General features: G+C 42.6%; 1 protein-coding gene across 6 annotated transcripts in view; it reads right to left on the minus strand.

Moving 5' to 3' along the window:
- Positions 1 to 15940: 15940 nt before the first annotated feature.
- Positions 15941 to 24564, minus strand: part of CDKL5 (cyclin dependent kinase like 5) — a 494542-nt gene continuing 485918 nt past the window's right edge. For all 6 annotated transcript variants that reach the window (XM_068269971.1, XM_068269974.1, XM_068269970.1 and 3 more), the window contains 2 exons: positions 20799 to 20918; positions 15941 to 16326 (listed from right to left, as the gene is read on the minus strand). In XM_068269971.1, the coding sequence (XP_068126072.1) occupies positions 15946 to 16326; positions 20799 to 20918 (501 nt within the window). In that variant the 3' untranslated portion in view covers positions 15941 to 15945. The remainder of the gene's footprint in view (positions 16327 to 20798; positions 20919 to 24564) is intronic.

Consider the following 24564-nt stretch of genomic DNA (forward strand, 5'->3'; position numbering starts at 1 on the left):
CTGGAAAAGTGTAGTTTCTGAAGAGTTTAGTGGCTGGATAGTGTACTGGTTAAGGGCTCTGCCTCTGACACAGGAGACCAGTCACCTATTCAGTGAGAAGACTTTAGGAAGACTCCACAACACTGCTACTGCCTATAGAGCGTGTCCTAGTGGCTGCAGCTCAAGTGCTTTGAGCAGTGGCGTACCTAGGGCATTTGACACCCGGTGCTGGGTATTATAAGACACCCCCCCCCCCCAAAAGTAAAGGGGCAAAAAATGGGTGCGCTATTACATGGGCGTGGCCATGACCGGATGAGGGCAGAGCTAACTGTAATTTGACGTGAACCCAGGTGAGAGTGATATGGAGGCTGCCATATTTATTTCCTTTTAACCCTCCTGGCGGTTTGCAAAAAAATCGCCAGGGGGCAGCAAATCTTTTTTTTTAAATTTTTTTTTTTTTTTTCATGTAGCGAGACAAAGTCTCGCTACATGATAGCCGCTGCTCAGCGGCATCCCCCCAGCCCCTCCGATCGCCGCCGGCGATCGGAGATCCGGAGATCCCGTTGAAAGAACGGGATCTCCTGGAGGGCTTCCCCCGTCGCCATGGCGACGGGCGGGATGACGTCACCGACGTCATCGACGTCGTGACGTCAGAGGGGACTCCGATCTGACCCATAGCGCTGCCTGGCACTGATTGGCCAGGCAGCGCACGGGGTCTGGGGGGGGGGGCGGCCGCGGCGAGAGCAATTGCGGCGGATCGGCGGGTAGCGGCGGCGATCGGGCACTGCACGCAGCTAGCAAAGTGCTAGCTGCGTGCAGCAAAAAAAAAATTATGCAAATCGGCCCAGCGGGGCCTGAGCGGTGCCTTCCGGCGGCATAGCCCGAACTCAGTTCGGGCTTACCGCCAGGAAGGTTAAACAATACTAGTTGCCCTGCTGATCTATTTGGCTGCAGTAGTGAACTGAATCACACCAGAAACAAGCATGCTTGTTCAGGGTCTGTGGTTGAAAGAATTAGAGGCAGAGGACCAGCACGGCAGCCAGGCAACTGGTATTGCTTAAAAGGAGATAAATATGGCAGCCTCAATATTATTCTCACCTCGGGTTCCCTTTAAAAGTGCAATGCAAAGACAGTGGACCCAAGTTTTGGTGACCCTTTCCCCAGAAAATTCACATAATTGTGCAGGTTTTCTGAAGAAAATACACGTAATGTGAACAGATTTGCCAAGAGAATACGTTCAATCATGTCGGCAGATTTGCCCAGAGAATACGTTCAATCATGTCGGCAGATTTGCCCAGAGAATACGTTCAATCATGTCGGCAGATTTGCCCAGAGAATACATGCAATCATGTCTGCAGATTTGCCCAGAGAATACGTTCAATCATGTCGGCAGATTTGCCCAGAGAATACGTTCAATCATGTCGGCAGATTTGCCCAGAAAATACATGCAATCATGTCGGCCGATTTGCCCAGAAAATACATGCATTCATGTCGACAGATTTGCCCAGAAAATACATGCAATCATGTCGGCAGATTTGCCCAGAAAATACATGGAATCATGTCGGCAGATTTGCCCGGAAAATACATGCAATCATGTAGCAGATTTGACCAGAAAATACATGCAATCGTGTGGCAGACCTGTCCACAAAACACTTCAATCGTCAATAGTTGCCCCCAGTATAGCTAGTATAGCTGCCCCCTGTATAGCTAGTATATTTGCCCCCTGTATAGCTAGTATATTTGCCCCCTGTATAGCTAGTATAGCTGCCCCCAGTATAGCTAGTATAGCTGCCCCCAGTATAGCTAGTATAGCTGCCCCCAGTATAGCTAGTATAGTTGCCCCCAGTATAGCTGCCCCCAGTATAGCTCCCCCCAGTATAGCTAGTATAGCTGCCCCCAGTATAGCTGCCCCCAGTATAGCTAGTATAGCTGCCCCCAGTATAGCTAGTATAGCTGCCCCCAGTATAGCTCCCCCCAGTATAGCTAGTATAGCTGCCCCCAGTATAGCTAGCATAGCTGCCCCCAGTATAGCTAGTATAGTTGCCCCCAGTATAGCTAGTATAGCTGCCCCCAGTATAGCTGCCCCCAGTATAGCTAGTATAGCTGCCCCCAGTATAGCTAGTATAGCTGCCCCCAGTATAGCTGCCCCCAGTATAGCTAGTATAGCTGCCCCCAGTATAGCTAGTATAGTTGCCCCCAGTATAGCCAGTATAGCTGCCCCCAGTATAGCTAGTTTAGTTGCCCCCAGTATAGCTGCCCCCCAGTATAGCTGCCCCCAGTATAGCTAGTTTAGTTGCCCCCAGTATAGCTAGTTTAGTTGCCCCTAGTATAGCTGCCCCTAGTATAGCTGCCCCCAGTATAGCTAGTTTAGTTGCCCCCAGTATAGCTAGTTTAGTTGCTCCCAGTATAGCCAGTACAGTTGCCCCCAGAATAGCTAGTATAATTGCCCCCAGAATAGCTAGTATAATTGCCCCCAGTATAGCTAGTTTAGTTGCCCCCAGTGTGAGGAAAGCCTGGAAGGAGGGGTGGCGGGGAGGGGGGCCGGACCCCCCACCTCCCTCACCTGGGTCCCCCTCCTTCTGGCACTTCCCCCTCCTAATTAGCAGCAGCGAGCAGGAGCGGCGAAGAAGACTCACTCACCTGCTCCTGGCGATAGCGGCGGCGCATAGCGTCATCCTCACGCGACGCTGGTCTCCGACTTCTCTGTTGCTCACTGTGCTTCCGCCAATCAGGAAGCACAGTGAGCGGTGGAGAAGGCGGAGACCAGCGTCACGTGACGATGACGCTATTTGCCATCGCCTGGAACGCAGGAAGGAGGTGAGTAAGTCCTCTTGCCCGCTGCTGCTAATTAGGAGGGGGAAGCGCCAGAAGGAGGGGACCCAGGTGAGGGAGGTGGGGGGTCCGGCCCCCCTCCCCGCCGCTTTCCCCACCACCCCTCCTTTCCGTGCTGCTTCCCCCTCCTGTCCTGCACATTGCACAGGCCTCTGTGGGAGGCCTGATGACACCCCCTGGGGCGCCCGACACCCGGTGCGGGGCGCCCCCTGCCGCCCTATGGTAGGGACGCTACTGGCTTTGAGTCCAGCAGAAGAAAAGCGCAATATAAATGTTCTGTGTCCGTCTTGTTTCTGGTTGCTTGCGTTAATATACTATTCACCATAAACTCTGTACGAATATTGAAGTGGAGATTAAGTTACTTTAATGTAGCACAGTTATGTTACTGTACTATAAAAATAGTTTAGTGGATCCTGGAAGGCCGGATTTTTCCCTCATTGATTCAGAGTTCTGGTTAAGTGAGTTTTTAGATTCTACTGTATTGAGACAGGAATGAAGCAGTGCACAGAACTCAATTAGCAGTATACAAATATATAATGTGCAAAAAGCAGACCCAGAGAGGTGACAGGGAACCTATGAGATGGCCTAAAGGCTCATACACACATCAGACTATAGTCTTTAGAAAATGAAAGATCACAGACCAATCTTACCACCCTTCATGTAGTATGAGAGCCATACTTTCACAGTCTTTTCTATGGAGCTGAACTCCCCATCAGAAAAAATCTTTGCAAGATGCTGCACCCACAGATGCTGTACAGACACAAAAGATCAGTATCTGCAAAAGATCTGTTCCTGCCAAAGATCCGTTCCTGCAAATTGCATTCTTAGGCCACGTACTCACATCAGACCACAGTCTTTTGAAAATGAAAGATCACAGACCAATTTTACCCCCTTCCATGTAGTATGAGAGCCATACCTACACAGTCTTTTCTATGAAGCTGAACTCCCCATCAGACAGAAATCTTTGCAAGATGCTGCACACAAAGATGCTGTACAGACACAAAAAATCAGTATCTGCAAAAGATCTGTTCCTGCCAAAGATCCGTTCCTGCAAATTGCATTCATAATCTATGAGATCTGCAGATCATCATACACACCTTGTTTGTCTGATTTGCAGATGAATGTCAGTTAAACAAGGTGTGTATGAAGATCTGCAGATCTCATAGACTATGAATGCATCTTGCAGGAACTGATCTTTTGCAGGAACAGATCTTTTGCAGATACTGATCTTTTGAATGTCTACAGCATCTGTGTGTGCAGTATCCTTGCAAAGATTTCTGTCTGGTGGGGAGTTCAGCTCCATAGAATAGACTGTGTTGGTATGGCTCTCATACTACATGGAAGGGGGTAAAATTGGTCTGTGGTCTTTCATTTTCAAAAGACTATGGTCTGATGGGTGTATGAGCCTTTTGTCTATGAAATCTGCAGATCATCATACACACCTTGTTTAACTGACATTCATCTGCAGATCAGACAATCATCTGCAGATCTGAAAATCCATCCTGGTGGATCTGATCTGGAGATGAATGTCTGTTAAGCTGCATCTACACGAGTAGATGCGGCCGCGATGCTTCTTATCAATCGAGCCGCTGATGCGGCTGGATTGATAAGATCCGACAGGACGGATCTCCGCACCACCGATTCCCTGCTCGCTCCCCGCGAGGGGACAATGGCAGGGAATCGAGCGGAAGGTAAGCGGCGCACGAGCGGGGAATCGAATGCGGCGCACGCGTGGCGAGTTGGGACGAGGCGGGCACGCGGAAGAGGCGATCCGGCGGCTAATCGAGCCGCCGGATCGCTGCAACATCTTATAGTGTAGACGGGGCTTTAAACAAGGTGTGTATGATGATGTGCAGATATCATAGACTATGAATGCATTTTGCAGGAACGGATCTTTTGCAGGAACGGATCTTTTGCAGGAACAGATCTTTTGCAGATACTGATCTTTTGAATGTCTACAGCCACATCTACACACGTAGATGCGGCCGCGATGCTCCTTATCAATCGAGCAGCTGATGCAGCTCGATTGATAAGATCCAACAGGACGGATCTTGCTTCCGCCGATTCCCTACTCGCTCCCCGCGAGGGGACAATGGCAGGGAATCGAGCGGAAGATAAGCGGCGCCGGTGGGGACGAGCGGGGAATCGAATGCGGCACACGCGTGGCGACGCGGCAGGCACGCGCGGGTACGCGGAAGAGGTGATCCGGCGGCTAATCAAGCCGCGGGATCGCAGCCTCATCTACGCGTGTAGATGAGGCTTAAAGCATCTTTGTGTGCAGCATCTTGCAAAGATTTCTGTCTGATGGGGAGTTCAGCTCCATAGAATAGACTGTGTAGGTATGGCTTTCATACTACATGGAAGAGGGTAAAGTTGGTCTGTGATCTTTCATTTTCCAAAGACTATAGTCTGATGTGTGTATGAGCCTTTAGTGCAGAGTACCCAGGAGAAGTGAAAGCTGGATCAATGCCAGGAAAAGATCATGCAGCCTTTAAAGTGGTAGCTTACTTATAATGAAGTGTGTTTACAATAACTTGAAATAAGGTTATCCCTAATACAATATCCGTGCATTATTCATTTTATGCCTTTTAAGAGGTTCTTCCACTAGTGACAGAACGCAGAACTTTAGGGTGCGAATAGCCAAACCTCCCTTTGCTGTTTATTTATAAGTGGGCAAATTAGAGAGGCTATGGGTACCAGTGACAGTCTTATGCCTGCAACCATTGGGCTACACCTCATACATTGCTTGGGATAATTCTTTCCATACAGTACTTTATATGTAAATGGCGATTCAACAAAAATGCCCAAGATTTTCAACAATCAATACAGTCTTGAGGCCTGAAACCCACTAGCAGGCATTTTCTGAGTGCTTGTGATTTGAAAAGCTCTTGCTAGTGTAATGTTATGAGTGTGATCCCACTTGAGGGATATAATTTAAAAAAAATCCCGCATAGCATTACATTAGCAAGAGCTTTACAAATCACTGGTGCTTAGAAAGCACTGCTAGTGGGTTCCAGGCCTAAACTCTGCTTTGTTTTCTTAGGGCTCATTCACACCTATGCGTTTTGCGGGTTTTAAGCGCTGACGATTTTAAAAAACGCTCTAAAATCGCTTGTGCAATGCATCCTTATGGGATAGTCATATCGGCGTGTTTCGTCTGATTTCCACTCAACAAAGCGCTGCCTGTTAAGAGCGATTTTGCTATAATAGAAGGTATAGGAAAAGCGCAAAATGCTCACAAAATCGCTTTGCGTTCGCACTTTCATGAATAAATACATTGGCCTCAATTCACTAAACTTATCTCCTGTCTTTAATAACTCTTCTAGAGTTGTTACCATGGTGATAAGGCATGTAGTATTCAGGAAACATTTTACCTCAGGCAAAAGTTAACTCTTCTGTCTTTAAATTAACTCTCCAATCCTTAAAATAACTCTAGAGTTAAAGACAGGCTGTTAATTAGCTGCATGTGAAAATAACTACAGAGGAGGTAAATTAACTACAGAGGAGGTAAATTAACTACAGGAGAGGTAACTTAAGGAATGAAGAGGTAAGATAACTCTCTCACGTGTGGAGGTAAGTTTTCTCTTGCCTTATTATCTCTAGCATGATCTTAGTGAATTGAGGCCATTGTATTTATTCTTTTCCAGGTCAAAGAGTTTACTTCCCGACTTGTGTCAGGAAGTGAAAAAACAAATCGCTCTGCAACAGCGCTTTGAAAAGCGATTTACGCAAAATTGAAGCGCGCAGGTAAGCGCTGGGAGGGTAAAAAAAAAATCACTCTCGAAATCACAAAACGTGGCCGTCAGCTATTTCGATTTTAGATGTGAACAAAGCCTAATAGGTTTAACGTTTGCAAAGATTGTGCTATCTATATATTCTAGAAAAGGACATGCAATCTCAGTACTTTTATTTCATTTAACACCTTGCAAATCTCAATATTCAGTCCTTCAAGCCACTTTCACAAACTCTGATACAGCAAAATCAAGTATCCAATCATCCCAAACTGACAGTATTTCAAGACGGGAACTCCATAAATAATGCAATCTTTTTGAGTCAGAAGATTTCTTTTAAAACAAACATTTTATTGGACAGTGTTTCTGAATGAGTTAAATTCTATGCAAGTTTGAGAAGTGTGATTGTCTTTATAGTCCTTTGTAGGTTCTATGAAGATTTATACTGACAGTCACATCTCAATGCAGACAAAGGTAGGTGCTTGAAATTTTGTCTCCAGTCGTCAAAAGGAAAAACAAAAAATACATTAAGACAGAGTTAGCAGTGCGGAATATTTACCGTCTACAATAGACTTCTGCATTGCATATATTCACTCTACTACATTAAAAATGTAAGTAAAAATTCATCCAAAGTCCAACAGGGAAGGTCTTAAATAGATATAAAAATATACTTTTAGGATTTATTTTTGACAGTAAAATTTAAGCTGTGGGTATTCATTAACAATCAGTTTCCCATTCGGGTTATACATTAGCTAGAGATCCCAATATGGATTGCTCCCCAAGGACTCTGCCAGATATACTTGGCAGGTCCTCTTCAGACATGAGCACATAAAAAAACATGAATTCTGCTCTTCCATTCTTAATTAATTATTTAATTTTGTTTACAAGGTAAATGGAAATCCACAAGGAAAGCTAGCATCAAATCAGTTTTAACCAATATATTCATACACGGCTCAACTTTACTGCCACGTTCAGTCACTTTGAACACCTTTACAACTGATCTGACCTATGATTGATGTTACAAGCTCATTTAAAAGGATGATCATCCACTGGGGTGGATTGGGATCGGCACAGCTTTGTAATGCAAGGCTAGCAGGGCAGGACTACAGTCAATCAGACACCACATTAAATGTTTAAAATGGCGAATCCAGCACAAATCAATGCTTTGTAAGAGGAGTTAATAGTGTCTTGAATATATGAGTAATGATTGACACATTTATGGCTACCTTAAAGAGTGGGCATCTACAGTTTTGTCCTGGATGGCTTCCTATTTGCAGTCAGATGAACATGTGTAACTATGTGTTCTTATAATATTGAGTAGTTCAGAAGTCTTCTTCTATGAGTGCAGGATAAAGACAGCAGCCTTTTTAGTTAATTAAGAAGAATACTTTCCCGCTGTGACAGCCTAGCTGATCTGAATGCTGTGTAAAATGTTGGTGATATAATCAATGAACATCAAACAAGGATTCGCACAACCTCACTCAGATACTCAGATTTATGAGATACTCACTCAGATTTTATTTAAAATTAATCGGCTAAATATACAAATGAGAATAACCCTAACACATTTTACACCTGCAGCAGGTGCTTACATGTTAAGGGATAATATAGATATTCTATACACACGTTATAGATATTCTCATTTCTGTACTCTCACCTTCTGATTTTTGTGTTTCAAAAGGTTTATTGACGTTTTTTGTCTTTGAACAGTACAGACGTAAACCTCTTATTGTACAGAATATAGCATAAAGAAAACATAGCTACTGGTAAAGCATACATGTAAACAACTGAGAGATCCCCAAAACTTGAGGACCTCTAGTAGACACGCCTTTTTTTCTAAGTCTACTGATTTATTTTTTTTTATAAAGTTTCTGAGTGAGCAGTAGACGGTTGTACAGACCCTTGTTGGATGTCCATGTGGTTGGGGCAAATGGCTGCACTGTAGCACATGCTACAGCTAAATCCGGGTAGGTGGTTCAGCTGGAGCAATCTCTTTTGCACTACAGGTATAAACAATTACACTTCTACTGGCAAAAGACCAAACATACCATTCTCCAGCTACTTTCTGTTGATCAATAGCACTAAAATCTATGATTGCTATAAAGAAACACCTTGCACATGGGTTGGAGGAGGGAAGACACCAACACCTGAACAGGACCCCTTAAAAGTGAACCCGAGGTAAAAATATAGGCGTAACTCGAAAAATGAGAATATCCAGCAAAAGTCCATATATTTCAGTAATTCAACTTAAAAGGTGAAACTAATACATGAAATAGGAACCCTTTGCAGGTGTTTTGAATTAATCAGCTTTTTCGAATGTTTTGGAGTCTAGAAAACTGAACATTTTCACAATATTATAATGGTCTAAGATTTTGACTTTTAGGTTCTCATAAGCTGTAAGCCATAATCATTAAAATTACAACAAATGAAGGCTTGAAATATCTTGCTTTGCATGAAAATGCATCTATTGCATATGTTAATTTCACCTTTTAAGTTGAATTACTGAAATAAATTAACATTTGCACCATGATCTAATTTTTCAAGTTTTACCTGTAAACTGAAGAGATAAATACTGGTAATTGTATTTATCCTCCTACTCTTAATTTTTTTTTTTTTTAAGATATCCCATGGATTTATTTTATATTTAAACATTTATAAAGCAGATTGAATGTTTTATTGTCTGCTCCATGGCAGTCTATTAAATGTCTCATAAATGAACTATTGACCTATCCCTTGACTTTAGAAGTTGAATTCTGGCAGGGAAACTTTTATGGCTGCAAGTTGCTTATCAGTGAAATTTACTATATTCCCTGACAGGGAGGAGGGTGGGCAGCAAAGAGGCACACAAGGAGCATCACTGAGTGGGCTAGCCAGATGAAGGGGGTGAACAATGCCAACTCAATCTTCCAGAAAGATTTGCTCGCCGCAAACATTCTCAGCAGAAACCGTCATCAGCCGCCTCAGTCAAGTTAAGTCTAGCATGTGTATGTAGCTTTAGTGTGTAAACACATAAATAAGTGGTTACTGACACTTCTTTTATAAGGCTCCCCTGCAGTAGCATAGAGGGGTTACAACAACCCATAATTAGTTTACAGTGGCTCCCTTTTGGAACTTTTGGGCTCGTCATCTGTACCCACTCTAAAGTACAGCCCTTGTAGAACATGCAATCTTGTCCCATGACTAATTATAGATGCACACTTGAGGCAGCAGTTCTGCTTAGGAATAGCATGAAATGGGTGAGTTTTCTGTGCACAGAAAAACAAGGTATGGAAGCTGAAATGTTATTTGCTATTAAACTATCCAGTGTATAGAGCTAAACTGAAGGGATGGTTTATTCCCAGGAAAAGTGCATTTTCACTTTAACAGAAATGGCAGCAAGGTGAGAACGTAATTCATTACAAACTAACAGGCATGGGCGCAAATTCGGCTTTGGGTGAGTCCGGATAGTTCTATCCAGATCTCACCCAGTAATGCTGTGCAGTGTGGGCGGGGGGGGGTCAAGCTTACCCGTCTGACGTCTTCTTCGGTCGTCCCTCGGTGCCTCCCACGATGCGCTCCAAGTGGCGGTCACGTGATTACAAACACTTCCTCCTTCCGGGTAATCACGTGACGTGCGTGGACCGCATCGTGGGAGGCACCGAGGGATGACCGAAGAAGACGTCAGACAGGTAAGCTTGACCCCTCCGCCCACACCGCACAGCATTACTGGGTGAGATCCGGATAGAACTATCCGGAATCACCCGAAGCCGAATTTGCGCCCATGCCTGCAGACTAATGCTTTAAATATTTTCGGCAGAAGTGCATTTACCCACTGATAGCAGGGATGATCAATAAAATGCAAATATATGCAGCTTGAAAAAATTAATTGGTCCATTTTCAAACTGCATAAAATTTACATAAATTTGCATATAATTGATCATCCCTAACTGATAGTAAGTAGCACAGAGGACACAGTTCTAAAAGGAATCATAACGATTCTTTAAAACTTTAGCAGCTGTTCAGTAACTTAGATTATTAAAAATATCTTGACTACAATATATGACCAACAGTTTGTTACATTGCTTCTTGTTTGGATATACAGTGTTACATTCCAATGAACATTGTATCATGTAAATATATGTAAAATAAAACATACTGCCTCTATACATTGCTAACACAAAACAAATTCATTGACATCTTGAGAATCTTACAGTTAATCCCTGATCTCTATAGAAAAATAAGTGTACTATTTTTATGGTTGCGTCTTAATCTTAATTCTGTAAAATCTTAATATATGTCCGTTAATTAGGATGATAAATTCTTAAATAGACAGTCTGAACACGTACAAAGTATGCACTGCACTATATATAGAAAGACAGAGAAAAGTAGATAGATAGATTTGACTTAAAGTAACACTGAAATGCTGCCCCCGCCTTTGCTGACATACCTAAAAGGTACAGACGTAAGATGTCTGTCACATGAAATCATCAGTGTTAGTAATTTCAAGTAACAGTTTAGTAATGGTCATCGCACATTCTGCCAAGTAGCCAGTTCTGGGGTACTGGCGGGGGGGGTGTTGCTTTTTACCTTACTCTGCATCACTGCTGCTCACATAAGGAAACATCAGCCTGTTAGTAGGAATCGAGACATATTCTCCCTCTAGGTCTTAGCAGTGTCCGTAGTCAGGGGTCAATGATATTACCCCGATGACCCTACAAGACTGAACCCGGTCAGGTTGGAGGGTGGACAAGTTTTTACACTACTGAAACCGGTCAGGTTGGAGAGTGGACAAGTTTTTACACTATACACTTTACGTGCATTGTCTAGATTCGGATTGATGCAATAGGGTCCTGCCTGTAAGCAGAGATGGGCTTTCGAGCAATTCCGAGTAGCAAGCTACTCGGAATTGAAATGCTAATGTTCCGCTGATTAAACAGGTGAAACTAAAGGATACGAGGGATTAACCTACCCAGAAGTCTTTGCGTTCATCTTCTCTCCATTCCGCATCATAGGTGAACTGTTGGCTGCGTTCCATTCCCCCCCCCCCCCCCCCCCGTATCCTTTGGTCACCATCACTGTCTGTAAGGACCCATAATGTGAGTTTGCTGTATTCCTAGTGTTTTTATGTGTACAATAAATACTTCAAATGTTGAATACAGCAACTGATACCACCCATATCCAGCTCCTTCATTAATGTAATGGCTGCAATTATTGGCTGGAGGTGGACTGAGGGTCAGCCCCACAATTAAGGGCAAAATCAAAAGCTACTTTGTGGCCTCATAGATATGAATAGCTATTCTTGTAACAGGCCTCTTTGTATCTTTACAAATAGGGTGGTAACATTTTTTGCATTATAACTATTAAGACTTTCCATTTTCAATGCTGTTTTGTAAACAGACCCCAAAATCTTCCACACTATCTTCTCCCAACAAAAGACAACTACTGTACTTCATTAGGGAACAAAGGTTAGATTCAATTCGCACAAAGCATTATTTGATAATATAATCTGGGACGGTTCTAAAGTTTTTGACACTTGATGCTGAGTTCACCCCTCCTACCCCTCTCTGTCAGACAAGAAGTGTGGTCAGTATCTGTCTCTCACCCTACCCCCCAGAAAAGAGTGGCCTGCAACTGTCCACCCACTCTCTCTTTAGAAAGAGGGGCAGCCAGTTTCAGTATCCCATCCTCCTACCCCAACTGAATATGCAGAGCAGCTGCAGCTGAGTACAATTCCCCAATCACCATGCAGCCAATCACCATAAGGCAGCATCTCTCAGTTGCCTCCCAATGCATGTCGTGACAAGAGATGAGGACCAAGCATTGGACCATGAAACTGCTTCACTACGGCTGCTCTGCATATTAAGATGTCAACGGCCTCGTCCCCCATATATTTTGCTTCATGGTAGAGCCGACACTGATTATAACGGTTTTTCATCTTCTGCACCTTTTCAGAATTGCTCAGACCTTCATATTGCAAACTGCCACCCTACAAACAACTGTTATTTATCTCCAGCTGCTAGTGGGAGAAAAACAATGGCCATTTTACAGTGCCATTTTTTAATTTAAAGGAAAACTTAAGTCAAAAAAAAAAAATGACATTTACTCACCTGGGGCATCCCTCAGCACCCCGAAGCTGGATGGTGCCCTCGCAGCCCCGCTCCGATCGTCCTGTCCCCGCCGGCGGCTACTTCCGGTTCGGCGACAGCCGCCGACAGGCTGGGAACGCGGCTGTTTTTCCGCGTTCCCAGCCGCTGCTATCACCCTCTATGCTGCTATATATACGCTATAGCAGCATAGAGGGTGATAGCAGCGGCTGGGAACGCGGAAAAACAGCCGCGTTCCCAGCCTGTCGGCGGCTGTCGCCGAACCGGAAGTAGCCGCCGGCGGGGACAGGACGATCGGAGCGGGGCTGCGAGGGCACCATCCAGCTTCGGGGTGCTGAGGGATGCCCCAGGTGAGTAAATGTCATTTTTTTTTTTTTTGACTTAAGTTTTCCTTTAAAGCAGTTTTAATATAAAGCACAAAGGGGAAAATATGTCATAGTTTCAAATACGGGGGAACGAAGTAGTAGGCAGCACCCAACTATCCAAGTGCGATGTGCTTAGGTCGGTGTCCCTCTGTCCCCAGGAACAGCAACATGAATACGAAGAGAAGGGATCCAGCACCATCTTCAAGTTTGTATTAAGCTCTTTTATGTAAGGCATAAAACAGTATGCAGCAGATAAGGCAACAGATAGGGCAAGTTACTTGCCCTATCTGCTGTATCCTGTTTTATGCCTTAAATAAAAAAGCTTAATACAAACTTGAAAACGGTGCAGAGTCCCTTCTCTTCGCATAGTTTGAAATACTTCACTGAGCTACATACGGTAGATAGACAGACAGAGTAATGGATAGCTATATAGACACTAAATTGCAGCCATTTATGCCAACATTTACTCAGCTGTCTTCATTTGTTTTAATGTTACACAAAAAATAATTTTCTTGGAAATGCAACTGAAAATACTTTTGATCTGTTATGCATTATCTTTGGTGTATGTCGTACTGTACGAGTGGAAGAATGAATATATTTTGCTTGATCATTGAGAGAAAGGCATATTGTATAGTAAGCTTGGGTTATTTTGCCCTTCATCAGTCTCTTGCACGGTTCCAGAAGCCACAGAAGTACAATAGTAATTTTGCTTGTATAAGTTTGATGAGACGGAACAATCATACCTGCTCTTGTAGTTACACAACTGACCCATGCTGCCGCAGGCACACCGACATCTATAGTTTATCTCTCTTTTCATTAGACGTATAATAACACTGCACAAATGTATAAAAATATGGCAGAGTTGTCATCATAACAATACCTTTATATATATATATTTATATATATGCTTAAAGATATAAAAATGACAGTTAATTTAACATATAAACAAACTACACACACAAATGTCTGAGTGTGCAGATAATATATAATTATAGATTTTTTTCTTTATATATATAATACTCTTAATGCAATATATAAATGTTATACTGTAAGTTTTCATATAAACTACTTTTGCTGTTGTACGGCTTCACAATGTTTTAAACAGCTCAAAATAACTTGACGTTGTAACAATGATATGACTCTATGGTAAGAATTAATCATAAATAAATCTTACAAAAAATATCAAATATGGAAGTGTTATTTCCGTAAAAATTATTTTAGCTGGATAAATCCACATTTTATGTGTTAGGCCTAAAATAGCATCGTATTGTCTGATTAAGGCTACGCGTTTCCGTCGTATAAATATAAGGGTGCCAACCAGGGAAAAAGAAGGTTTTAGTAGTCTTCATTTCTCAGGTCTGGGAATATTCCTCAGGTACACCAACATTTTGTTCTTTTATTGCACATTCTAATGTCACGAGGAAACTGGCAGTGGAGAACCACACATCAACAAAAGTATTAGTGGGAGGGTTTGCGGCACAGTGTAACCTCACACAAGCATATTGCACATATCAGTATAGCTATAAGTACTTGTACATACCTCCCAGCTGAAACTCTTTTAGCAGTATGGTTGGGGAATGTGTGTATTTTGACCTGGTATGGTAAGATTAGTTTAAGGTCTAAATGGATTAGGAGAACAATGCAGAGGGTTAGAACACCTAAAACTAATATTCCAGTTATGGATAGAAAGTAGTAGACTAAACCGCAAGACGTTCAACTGGTAACACTGTATCCTGGCACCATCATAGATCATTAAGACTATATCGGTTTGATGACACTAGGTGTATAATATACATTTGAGCAGGAGGCTAGGTTAGGGCTAAGGGTTTGCATTGAATAGAAAATAGGATTAGGCATTGGGTAAAGGGACTGGTAAGAGACAGTCAATCAATGGGGGAGAAATGCCAAATTTACAGATGAAAGTACTGCCACAAAGTTGATATAATAGAGAATCCCATAAGTGCAATTTACCAATGTATTCATTTCAGCTTTCAGTTCATGATCAGCTTTTCAAAGTGCCCAAACTAAGATACACTCAGGCCAGGTTTCCATTGAAATACATTATATGCAAATTGCGCTTGAAAAGCAATTGCGTTGGGAGATTGATGAATGCTTTTCCACGCATGCTAAATTGCATAGCATGGAAACTGTCCCATATGCTTTCATGTTCCATGCACTCTAATGCAAATTTGCACGCATTAAAAAAAAAAAACGCTCAAAAATGTATGTAGTGGAAATGAGCCCAAAAGATCAGACTTGATAATAATGCATTCCTTGTGGCTTACATTCTATCACAACAGTTGTTGATCAGGGAGTTAAGAGGGGCAAAACTAGTCAAAAGCCCCTTTTCTGCTGTTAATTTTCAAACCTATTGTTTTAATTCACACTATAAAATATGTAAATGGCTCAAATAAATATTGCTGACTCAGAAGCTGTGCTTACAGAAAATATATTATAAGGTCTATTCACTAAAAAAACCTCAAAAATATAGGAGCGCAGACAGCGCACGTAAATTTTACTGCCCACTATACAAACTGAATGGTATACGCAGAAGGCTTGTACAATGCACAATTCTCTATTTGCGTAATGCATGTTACACCAGCAACGTACACATTGTGTGTATAACACAACTACATAGGTTGCATAACAACCAGCAAAATGTATGTTCGTTGCCTGCACACAAAATGTTACTGATTTTTAGTGAATACACCCCCCTCCCACCATATATTACACATCTACCGGTAAAAAAACCTTTGAGCGGTTTGCCTATCCCAATTCTATCCGTAACTGAAATAAGAGTTTTAGGTGGATTGAAGTTTTATTAATATATTATTCTTTTGTACACTATAATGTTCAGAGGTATACTTCTATATGCCAGTTACGCTCTTTCACCTTATTACTGTTCACCCAGTACTCATTCTAATATATACACTGAAAGTAGCACAAACAATTAAACTAAAGAGCGGTCTCTTTAAGGTCATTCAAATTTGGCAAACGGGTTCTTTTTGTCCGGCTAAAAGGCAGCCCATTCTGTCCTGGTTTAGAAGCCATCTGGTCGGGGAAAGCAGCACCTTCATTTGTCCCTCTGTTCACTGGGGAGACATGCCAGTGTGCTTCTGGCTGTCCAGGAAGCTGCAGCCCTTGGCGGCTTTTTGGCTGTGGTTCCTGCCGATGACTGGAGCTGGAGGGTTGACCCATTGAGTGTATTCTGGCCTCAGAGAAGTTGGGAGTTTTAGGTGGCTGGGTTGGTAGAGGTTGAAAACGTGACTCTGGGGGAACCGCATGGTTTGAGGATGACGGGTGTAAGAGCTTCCAGAGAGACTTCAGAGGCTGACTCTGTAAAAGAAGAGCATTGTGATATACATAGGCACCACAATACAGTAGATAATCTAACTAACAGCAGCAATCATTTCACACAGTTTCCATATCATGCGCATTAATGGGAACCTGAACTGGGAGGGATGTGGAGGCTTCCATATTTACTTCCTTTTAAACAATTCCAGTTGCCTGAAAGCACTGCTGGCCTCTTTGGCTGCATTAGTGTCTGAATCATTGCAGCCTGAGACAGAGGGGGTGGCAGGCACTCAGAAAAAAATGTGGAAAATGTCAAAAATGGCCAATTGCAGGTATAGAGCTCCAGCAGGAGCTATGTGCTCAAGACAAATAAGGTCACTACATTGCAATGCTCAAAAAGAAGGAACATGGATGTCTGGCACTGTAGCTTTAATGCAGGTAGCAGGTGTACAATGCATAGAAATCACGGTAGATGCACAAAAACATGTGTTCACGTGAAAAGATAAAGTACTTATCGTGCTCTGCTGGAGTGGGGAGGCAGCTGTGGGCGCCATAGGGTGGACGGCAGAGGCCGTGCATCCTCTGGCGCCCACAGCTGCCTCCCCACTCCAGCAGAGCACGATAAGTACTTTATCTTTTCACGTAAACACATGTTTTTGTGCATCTACCGTAGTGTCTGAATCATACCTGAAAAAAGAGCATGCAGCTAATCTTGTCAGACTTCAGTCAAAACCATCTGATCGGCATGCTTTTCAGGGGCTGTGGCTAAAAGTATTAAGGTGGCCATGCATCAGGCAACTTTGCGGCACATCGACTATCTGATCTGATTTGATTATTATAATGGAATTGGATGAAAATCGGCACATGCCCATTCAACGATGCAACAAATTTTGTGCTGAAATTGGTCTCATGCATCGATCAGACACGCTGCCAGATGTAGGGTTGACATGCTAAATTGGATGAGCGGTGGTAACGGCGTGCAATATCAGGATGAACGGCAAACACAACGGGACCCCTGGCACTCCCCCGGCTGTGTCCACCGCTGGATCTGTGCTCCATCCGCATGCCCCGCGCGGTTGCTGCCATATACATGGGCACATGTGTGACGTCACACACGCACTACTGTTATGGCGGTAGCCACGTGGGGCGCAGGTATGTGGACGGAGCATGGAGCCAGCAGTGGACACCAACAGCCCTAGTATTCATGCACGAAACGCCAAGGGGATTGGTGAAGCGGCGGATGGGGCGTCACATGTCCTATTCCCAAGAGATTTCATGCTGAAATTGAACAGTAATCAGCCTGAAGTGTATGGGCAGGCAACAGATCTCTTGCCAATCGGATTCAGTCAGAGAGAGATCTGTCTCTTGGTCGATTTGCCTATATATTGTCTGATATATGGGCACCTTTAGAGGCAGAGGATCAGCAGGACTGCCAGGCAACTGGTATTGTTTCAAATGATATCAATATGTCAGCATCCATATGTCTCTCATGTCAGGTTCCCTTTAAATAGCCCACATTTTTAACAAGAAAGTACACTTTTTACACAGATAATACAGTATTTTATTAGTCCATATTGTTTTAACTTACTTTATACCAACCAAGTCATTTCCTATTTCCTTTAACTGTGTATAAAAACACAATAACCAATGGTGATTATTTTTGGATTAGAGATTAGCTGCTCAAACACTGCTCGGATATCTGCCAAACAACTTGTTCTGTTCTATGGAAATAGGAGGGGGAGAATAAGTGGGAAGGAGTCCTACTAAGAGAACTACAATGCCTGGTACACAGCATGAAATTTCCCATCAGATCCACAGGTCGAATTGATAATTTCCAACAGGTCCGATCAGATTCCTGATCGACTTTTCCAATCGTTCTTCTGTTCACTTCTGTACAAAACCAGGAAAATCATTCGGAAATCCAATCATACCTGTCAGAAAATATTGATTCGACCTTTCGATCTGGTGGGAAATTGCATGGTGTGTACCAGGCATAACAGTAGAACATCAGACCAGTGATCAGAGAGTCAACTTTGCATATCACTAGCAAATCAGACAGTGATAAGTGTGTTTGTGCAACTGTCACCCCAAAATATAACTAACGATTGTTTCAGCCAACCAAAATTGAGCATATGCACACAGCTTTATTTACCTAAGGCCTGGACACATGCTAGATTAAAGAGACTCTGTGTATAAAGAAAAAGTGCCCCTGGGCGGTACTTACCTCGGGAGGAGCAAAACCAGCATGGGACGGAGGAGGCCGGGGGAAGCCTTGATAGGCTTACCCCTCCCAAGGTAAGTACCCCCCAGGGGCACTTTTTCTGTTATAGGCTTTCTTTAAAGCAGACCTGAACTTAAAACTTAGTATCTGCTCTAAAAGATACACAACAGCATAATAACCTTTTTTACAAAAAACAAAACAAAAAACATTTCCTTGTTTCAGCTGATAAAAATCCTGCATTAAATTTGCAGTGCATCTGCTTTCTGCTTTCATAGAAGCAGACATATTGTTTGCATCCTGTTCATTCAAATTAGCCTCTCTGACGTGGCAGTCAGCTGACACAACTGAGAGATCAAATTACAACTTGTGATTAATCAGAGTGGAGGGGGAATTAGACAGGATAAACTAAGTATATACAGGATGCATTTCTCTCAGCTTTCCTTCTGTCCTGTGCAAGAGTTCAGGTCCACCTTAAAGTCAGCTGAAGCGGCAGATAACGACCTCCTCGCCGATAAACCGGCATGCAAACAGCAGCCTTGGACAGCCATCCAGTCAGCGATCCACCAGGTGGACCAACTGCGTTGCTCCATTGGCTCTCTGCTCCGCCCGCATTGCAATAGAACTACTCGAGCTTGTGTTACGGGCTTTAAGGCTCTACAGCTTTTTTAGCTTAATTCTTTTTGATTCCACGTAGAGGATAAGGACAGGAAATGTGTTGGTTGATATAAAGTAAAACAGGATTTGGACCATTACCAATAACAATGGGGCATATTCACAAACTAACGGTAAGTTTGCAAATATACTAGTACTTACACTGTTTACCCAGCACATATTGCACAATTAGCGCAACCTTCCTTACCTAGGTAATGTTCGCAATGGTAGTGTTACACGTGCAATGTAGGAAGTGTGGAATGTGTTTCTATAGCCACATGCACATTACCTAGGTAATGTAGGTTGCCCTAATTGCGCAACATGCGCTACATAAACAGCATACGTACTGGTAAAACTGCCGTGCACGGCCCACACACTGCAATTTTGCCATTAGTTAAGGTGGCCATACATTACTTGACTGCCACCAGATCAACCATCTGATAGATCCCTCTCTGACAAATATGACTGGCTTTGGTCTAGTGCAGAGGTGCCCACACTTTTTCGGCTCGCAAGCTACTTTAAAAACTGCAGTCCCGAGATCTACCACCCTCTCCACCAAACCCCCCCTCCCCTTTGCAGCATACAGGCCCTTTCTCCCCCCCCCCCCCCCCCTTCATACACATCCTTCTTACCCTGATCCTTTAGCTCAGCCAAGCTAGTTAGCTCTTGTGGCAGATGATTGAGCTTTTCATGCTGTCATTACCAAACTTGATAGGTATTCAGTTATCTGCAATTAGCATGACAGGAATGTCGTCATCACACGGGTCTGTGCATGCAAGGCGTGCTGAGCTCACCTCACTGCACACTGAGAGCAGCACACAGACAGGCTGACTAGGGGGATGCTAGATGTGAAAAACGGAGGCAGAGTAAGTCAGCACAGCATGAAGAGCAGAGGGCAGAGAGAGCTGCGGGATGGATTTCTGTGCCACATGTCAGATACCTACTGGGAGAAAGCTCGGAGGACACCAGCAGCTGGGGATACATTGCACCGACCAAGGAGAGCTGAGCTCGGCCAGTCTACCCCTCCCAAGTAGCTTGAAGGGGAGGAGACCTGTCTCCTCATTTGCTCCTCTCCCCTTCAGCCGCGCTTCTCCCCTCTTCTCCGTAATGCTGATATGGCAGCAAAATCTGACAGCTGCGGCTATGACTTAAGACGCGGCCAAGCGATCTACTCAGCAGGTGGTCACGATCTACTGGTAGATCACGATCAACCTGTTAGGCACCCCGGGTCTAGTCCATCTCCTCATGGGGGATTCTCAGTATTACCTTTATTCTTTAAAAAAAACACTCCCTGGAAAAGTTCTATACAAATGTATCCAGCCAGTCTCCTTAACTGTTAGCACTTGATTTGGTTCTCCTGGAAATAAAGTGAACCCTTGAGAATCCCCCATGAAGACATGGACTAGTCCAAAATAGATTTGTGAGATTTTTACTACCGACTGTAAGTGACAGCAACATAGGAAAATACAAATTTATAGTGCATTTTGTTCTCGGACAAATTTACTTAATTATTTAGTGTATACATATTTAATGCATATGCATATTTTTGGGGGTATGGAGGTCCTTTAAAAATCCTAGATGACTAAAATATATGCCCAATGTTGACACTAATTTTTGAACTATGTATTATAAGACTACTTACGTGCGAATGAATGTCTGCCATCTTGTCTGTGCGCCATTCCTTGTGTCGGCTGCTTTTGTGACCAGATGAATGGAGTCCTTTCTGTATGGCCAGATGTTCCTGACCCTCTGTATTAGGCATCTAGCCAATGATAAAAATAATTACAATATGCATGGAATGTACTTGAAAAGCAGCAGTGTCATTTGTGGATCTTCCTATTGTAATTAACAGGTGATCATTATCCAGTAATCCCTGACTAGATTGAACAATGTAGTAGACGAGCTTTATTAGAAATCTACCTAACGTTATTTTAAAGTAGAATAGCAATTTAATATAGAACCACTACAGTCATAAAACCAACCGTGACACTACATAGGACCTGTACATTGCTACTTCCATTGCTATTAAGGTCTAAAAATAAATAAAAAAGCACTGGGCTCCCTAAAGTTGCTAGTGATACATGCAAAAGAACGGATGAAGAATTGACAAACACCTGAATTCTAATAATAAATATCCATCTGGAAGAGCTTGGGTCATTATGAGATGTCTGATATCGGTATGGAATCTGTGTCCACCAACTACAATATACAGTCATGGCCCAAATTGTTGGCACCCCAGAAATTACTGAAATGTATTGCAGTAACACATATTTTGCTATACACGTTTATTCCCCTTGTTTGTATTGGGACAAAACAAAACTGTGATTAAAAAAAAGCAAATTGGACATGTCACACAAAACTCCAAAAATGGGGTGGACAAAATTATTGGCACCCTTCCAAAATTGTGGATAAATTAGATGGTTTCAAGCATGATCTCCGTCATGAGCCTCCCTGCTGCGATCGCCACTAGGGACTGTTAGACGGCGAGACCGTCGTCTAATAACACTGTACATTGCTGCGATCTAAGGCAGCGCTGTACTGGGGACAAGGAGGCAGAAAAGTGATCCACTGTCATAGGCTGAAGTCTATGACAGCCAATCACGCAAATTGGCTGGCGGGGGGAGGGAGGATCAAAAAAAAAAAAGGATAATTTATAAAAAATAAATATTTATTAAAAAATAAATAAGGCAGGAGGAATCAGACCCCACCAACAGAAAGCTCTGTTGGTGGGCAGAAAAGGGCTGGGGGGGGGGGGGGGGTGGTGAATCACTCGTGTGCTCAGTTGTATGTAGTAGTAAAAAAATGGCCTGGTCACTAGGTGGGGGGGGGGGGGGGGGGTTTAAGACTGCAGTCCTCAAGAGGTAAAACTAACATGGGGCAAGTGACCGGTGTGGGAAATTTAATTTGCCTATAAACTTTATTAATACTTATCACAACATAACAATCTAGATCTTGGTTTTTTTGCCACCAATTAGGCTTTCTTTGGGTGGTACATTTTTCTAAGAATTATTTTATTCCAAATGCATTTTAACGGGAAAAATACGAAAAATTTAAAGAATTTATTATTTCTCAGTTTTCAGACATTATATTTTTAAAATAATACATGCAACGTAATTAAAAGCCACACATTTTATTTTCCTATTTTTCCGTTATTAAAATGTTTAAAATATTTCCCTAGTACAATGTATGGCACCAATATTTAGTTTGGAAATAAAGGTGCATTTTTTCAATGTTGCGTCTATTACTAATTACAAGCCCATAAATAACATGAATACGGTATACCCTTTTGACATACATATTAAAAAAAAGTTCAATCCCTAAGGTAACTATTTATGTATTTTTTTTATTTGTCTTTTTTTAATTATATGTTTATAATTTATTTAGGTCATTGTGGGAGAGGGTAGGAGGGAAGGAGTTAATCTTTTATGTAAGTGTGGGTCTTTTTATTAAAAGAAATGAATGTAAGTGTAATTTTACTATTTGGCCACAAGATGTCCTCGCACATTGTTTCCTATTAGTGTACTATAAGTACGCTAAGCAGGAAGTAATGCGTGGATGTGTTACTTTGAAAGTACAAATGATAACAGCATCTCATTGATGCCGGCAATCATTCACACGAGGACTTAGATTAATGAACTGTGTTCCCATTCATTCATCTCCGCTCTAATGAGCAGCGGCGAGTACGGCGGCGGGAGCGAGTGGCTGCCATCCGTAGCCATTGGCGATTATCTACGTTGCTGAAACTGAAGTCCTAACTGACATAGATATACTTTAGCCATGGAAGTGGTTAATGTTATGGTAGATAAGTCTCCTGACACAGTGACTCATAATTATACCCAGGGGCGTAGCAATAGGGGGTGCAGAGGTAGCGACCGCATCGGGGCCCTTGGGCCAGAGGGGCCCCAAAGGGCCCTCCCTCAACTACAGTATTAGCTCTCTATTGGTCCTGTGCTCATAATAATCACTTCTATAGATACATTGAATAGTGGTAATCATTAACAAACTGCTCCCCATCCCCTTCTTGCATCTCTGACACTGTAGTTGCCATTGGAAGGTTTTGGTGTGCCATATCAATTGTTATGTATAGAGTGCTTGGGGGCCCCATTGTAAAAGTTGCATCGGGGCCCATAACTCCTTAGCTACGCCACTGATTATACCCCATTAACCATCATGTGGATGAAATCCTAGAGAAGATGATTTGATTTATTGTTTTCCTCATATAGTAAATCTTCTGTAGATTTTATCTCTGACTTTTTCAACGACTACAAAATTATTTCAACAGGGTGGGCCATTTATATGGATACACCTTAATAAAATGGGAATGGTTGGTGATATTAACTTCCTGTTTGTGGCACATTAGTATATGTGAGGGGGAAACCTTTTTAAGATGGGTGGTGCCCATGGCGGCCATTTTGAAGTTGGCCATTTTGAATCCAACTTTTGTTTTTTTAATAGGAAGAAGGTCATGTGACATCAAACTTATTGGGAATTTTCGCAAGAAAAACAATGGTATGCTTGGTTTTAACGTAACTTTATTCTTTCATGAGTTATTTACAAGTTTCTGACCATTTATAAAATGTGTTCAATGTGCTGCCCATTGTGTTGGATTGTCAATGCAACCCCCCTCTTCCCACTAGGCAGGAGGGGTGTTTATGGTCAGGCACCACTTGGGAGGGGGGGGGGGGGGGCAATGTTAGGTAGCACCATGGGGGTTTTAAGATAGGGCATTGGTGGAGGGAGTGTTCTGTGTGAGATTGGGGTTAAGACATAGTAAAATATTGGTAAGGATTACCGATATTTTACTATCCTATTTAAGTTGTAGAATATTAATGATTTTATCCTATTCTACTAGAGGCCATCTCCGGCACCCTTTTTACCAGCTGGTTTTTTTCATGTATGCGACATTTGTACCAACAGCTATGGTACCCTTTGACTTATACTAAAATTTCTGCTCCTTTGTACTAGACCCAACAGTTACAAACACAAATGAAAATGAGATCATTATGAACAGCCGTCGGTTGCCATTAGTCACTGCATCCTAGATATACTGCATCTCTTGATAGTATTTACTATTGAAGCAAACATAAATGACGGTTTTTCAGAAATTAGATTACAAAACGCTCAATGAACTGTTGAGTGATAATTAATTCCAAATCAAGGATCTATTATGAGAGCTTCATTTAGCCTAAAATAGATGTGCACGGTATATCAACAGAAAAGCTACAAATGACACTGCTGCATGGCGATAATGAATGCATAAACGTGTATATATAGTCTGAACATTTTATCATGTAGATTGAAAACCACAGATGCTTCATTTTGCAGAAATAAAGCCGTTTATCAGTGTTTGCCATGCAAGATTTGTCCACTTCCCATTTACATGCTGTTAGTTCCGAGCAGAGAAGAGA

The sequence above is a fragment of the Hyperolius riggenbachi genome, chromosome 2 (assembly GCF_040937935.1).
Source record: "Hyperolius riggenbachi isolate aHypRig1 chromosome 2, aHypRig1.pri, whole genome shotgun sequence".
NCBI classification, from domain to species: Eukaryota; Metazoa; Chordata; class Amphibia; order Anura; family Hyperoliidae; genus Hyperolius; species Hyperolius riggenbachi.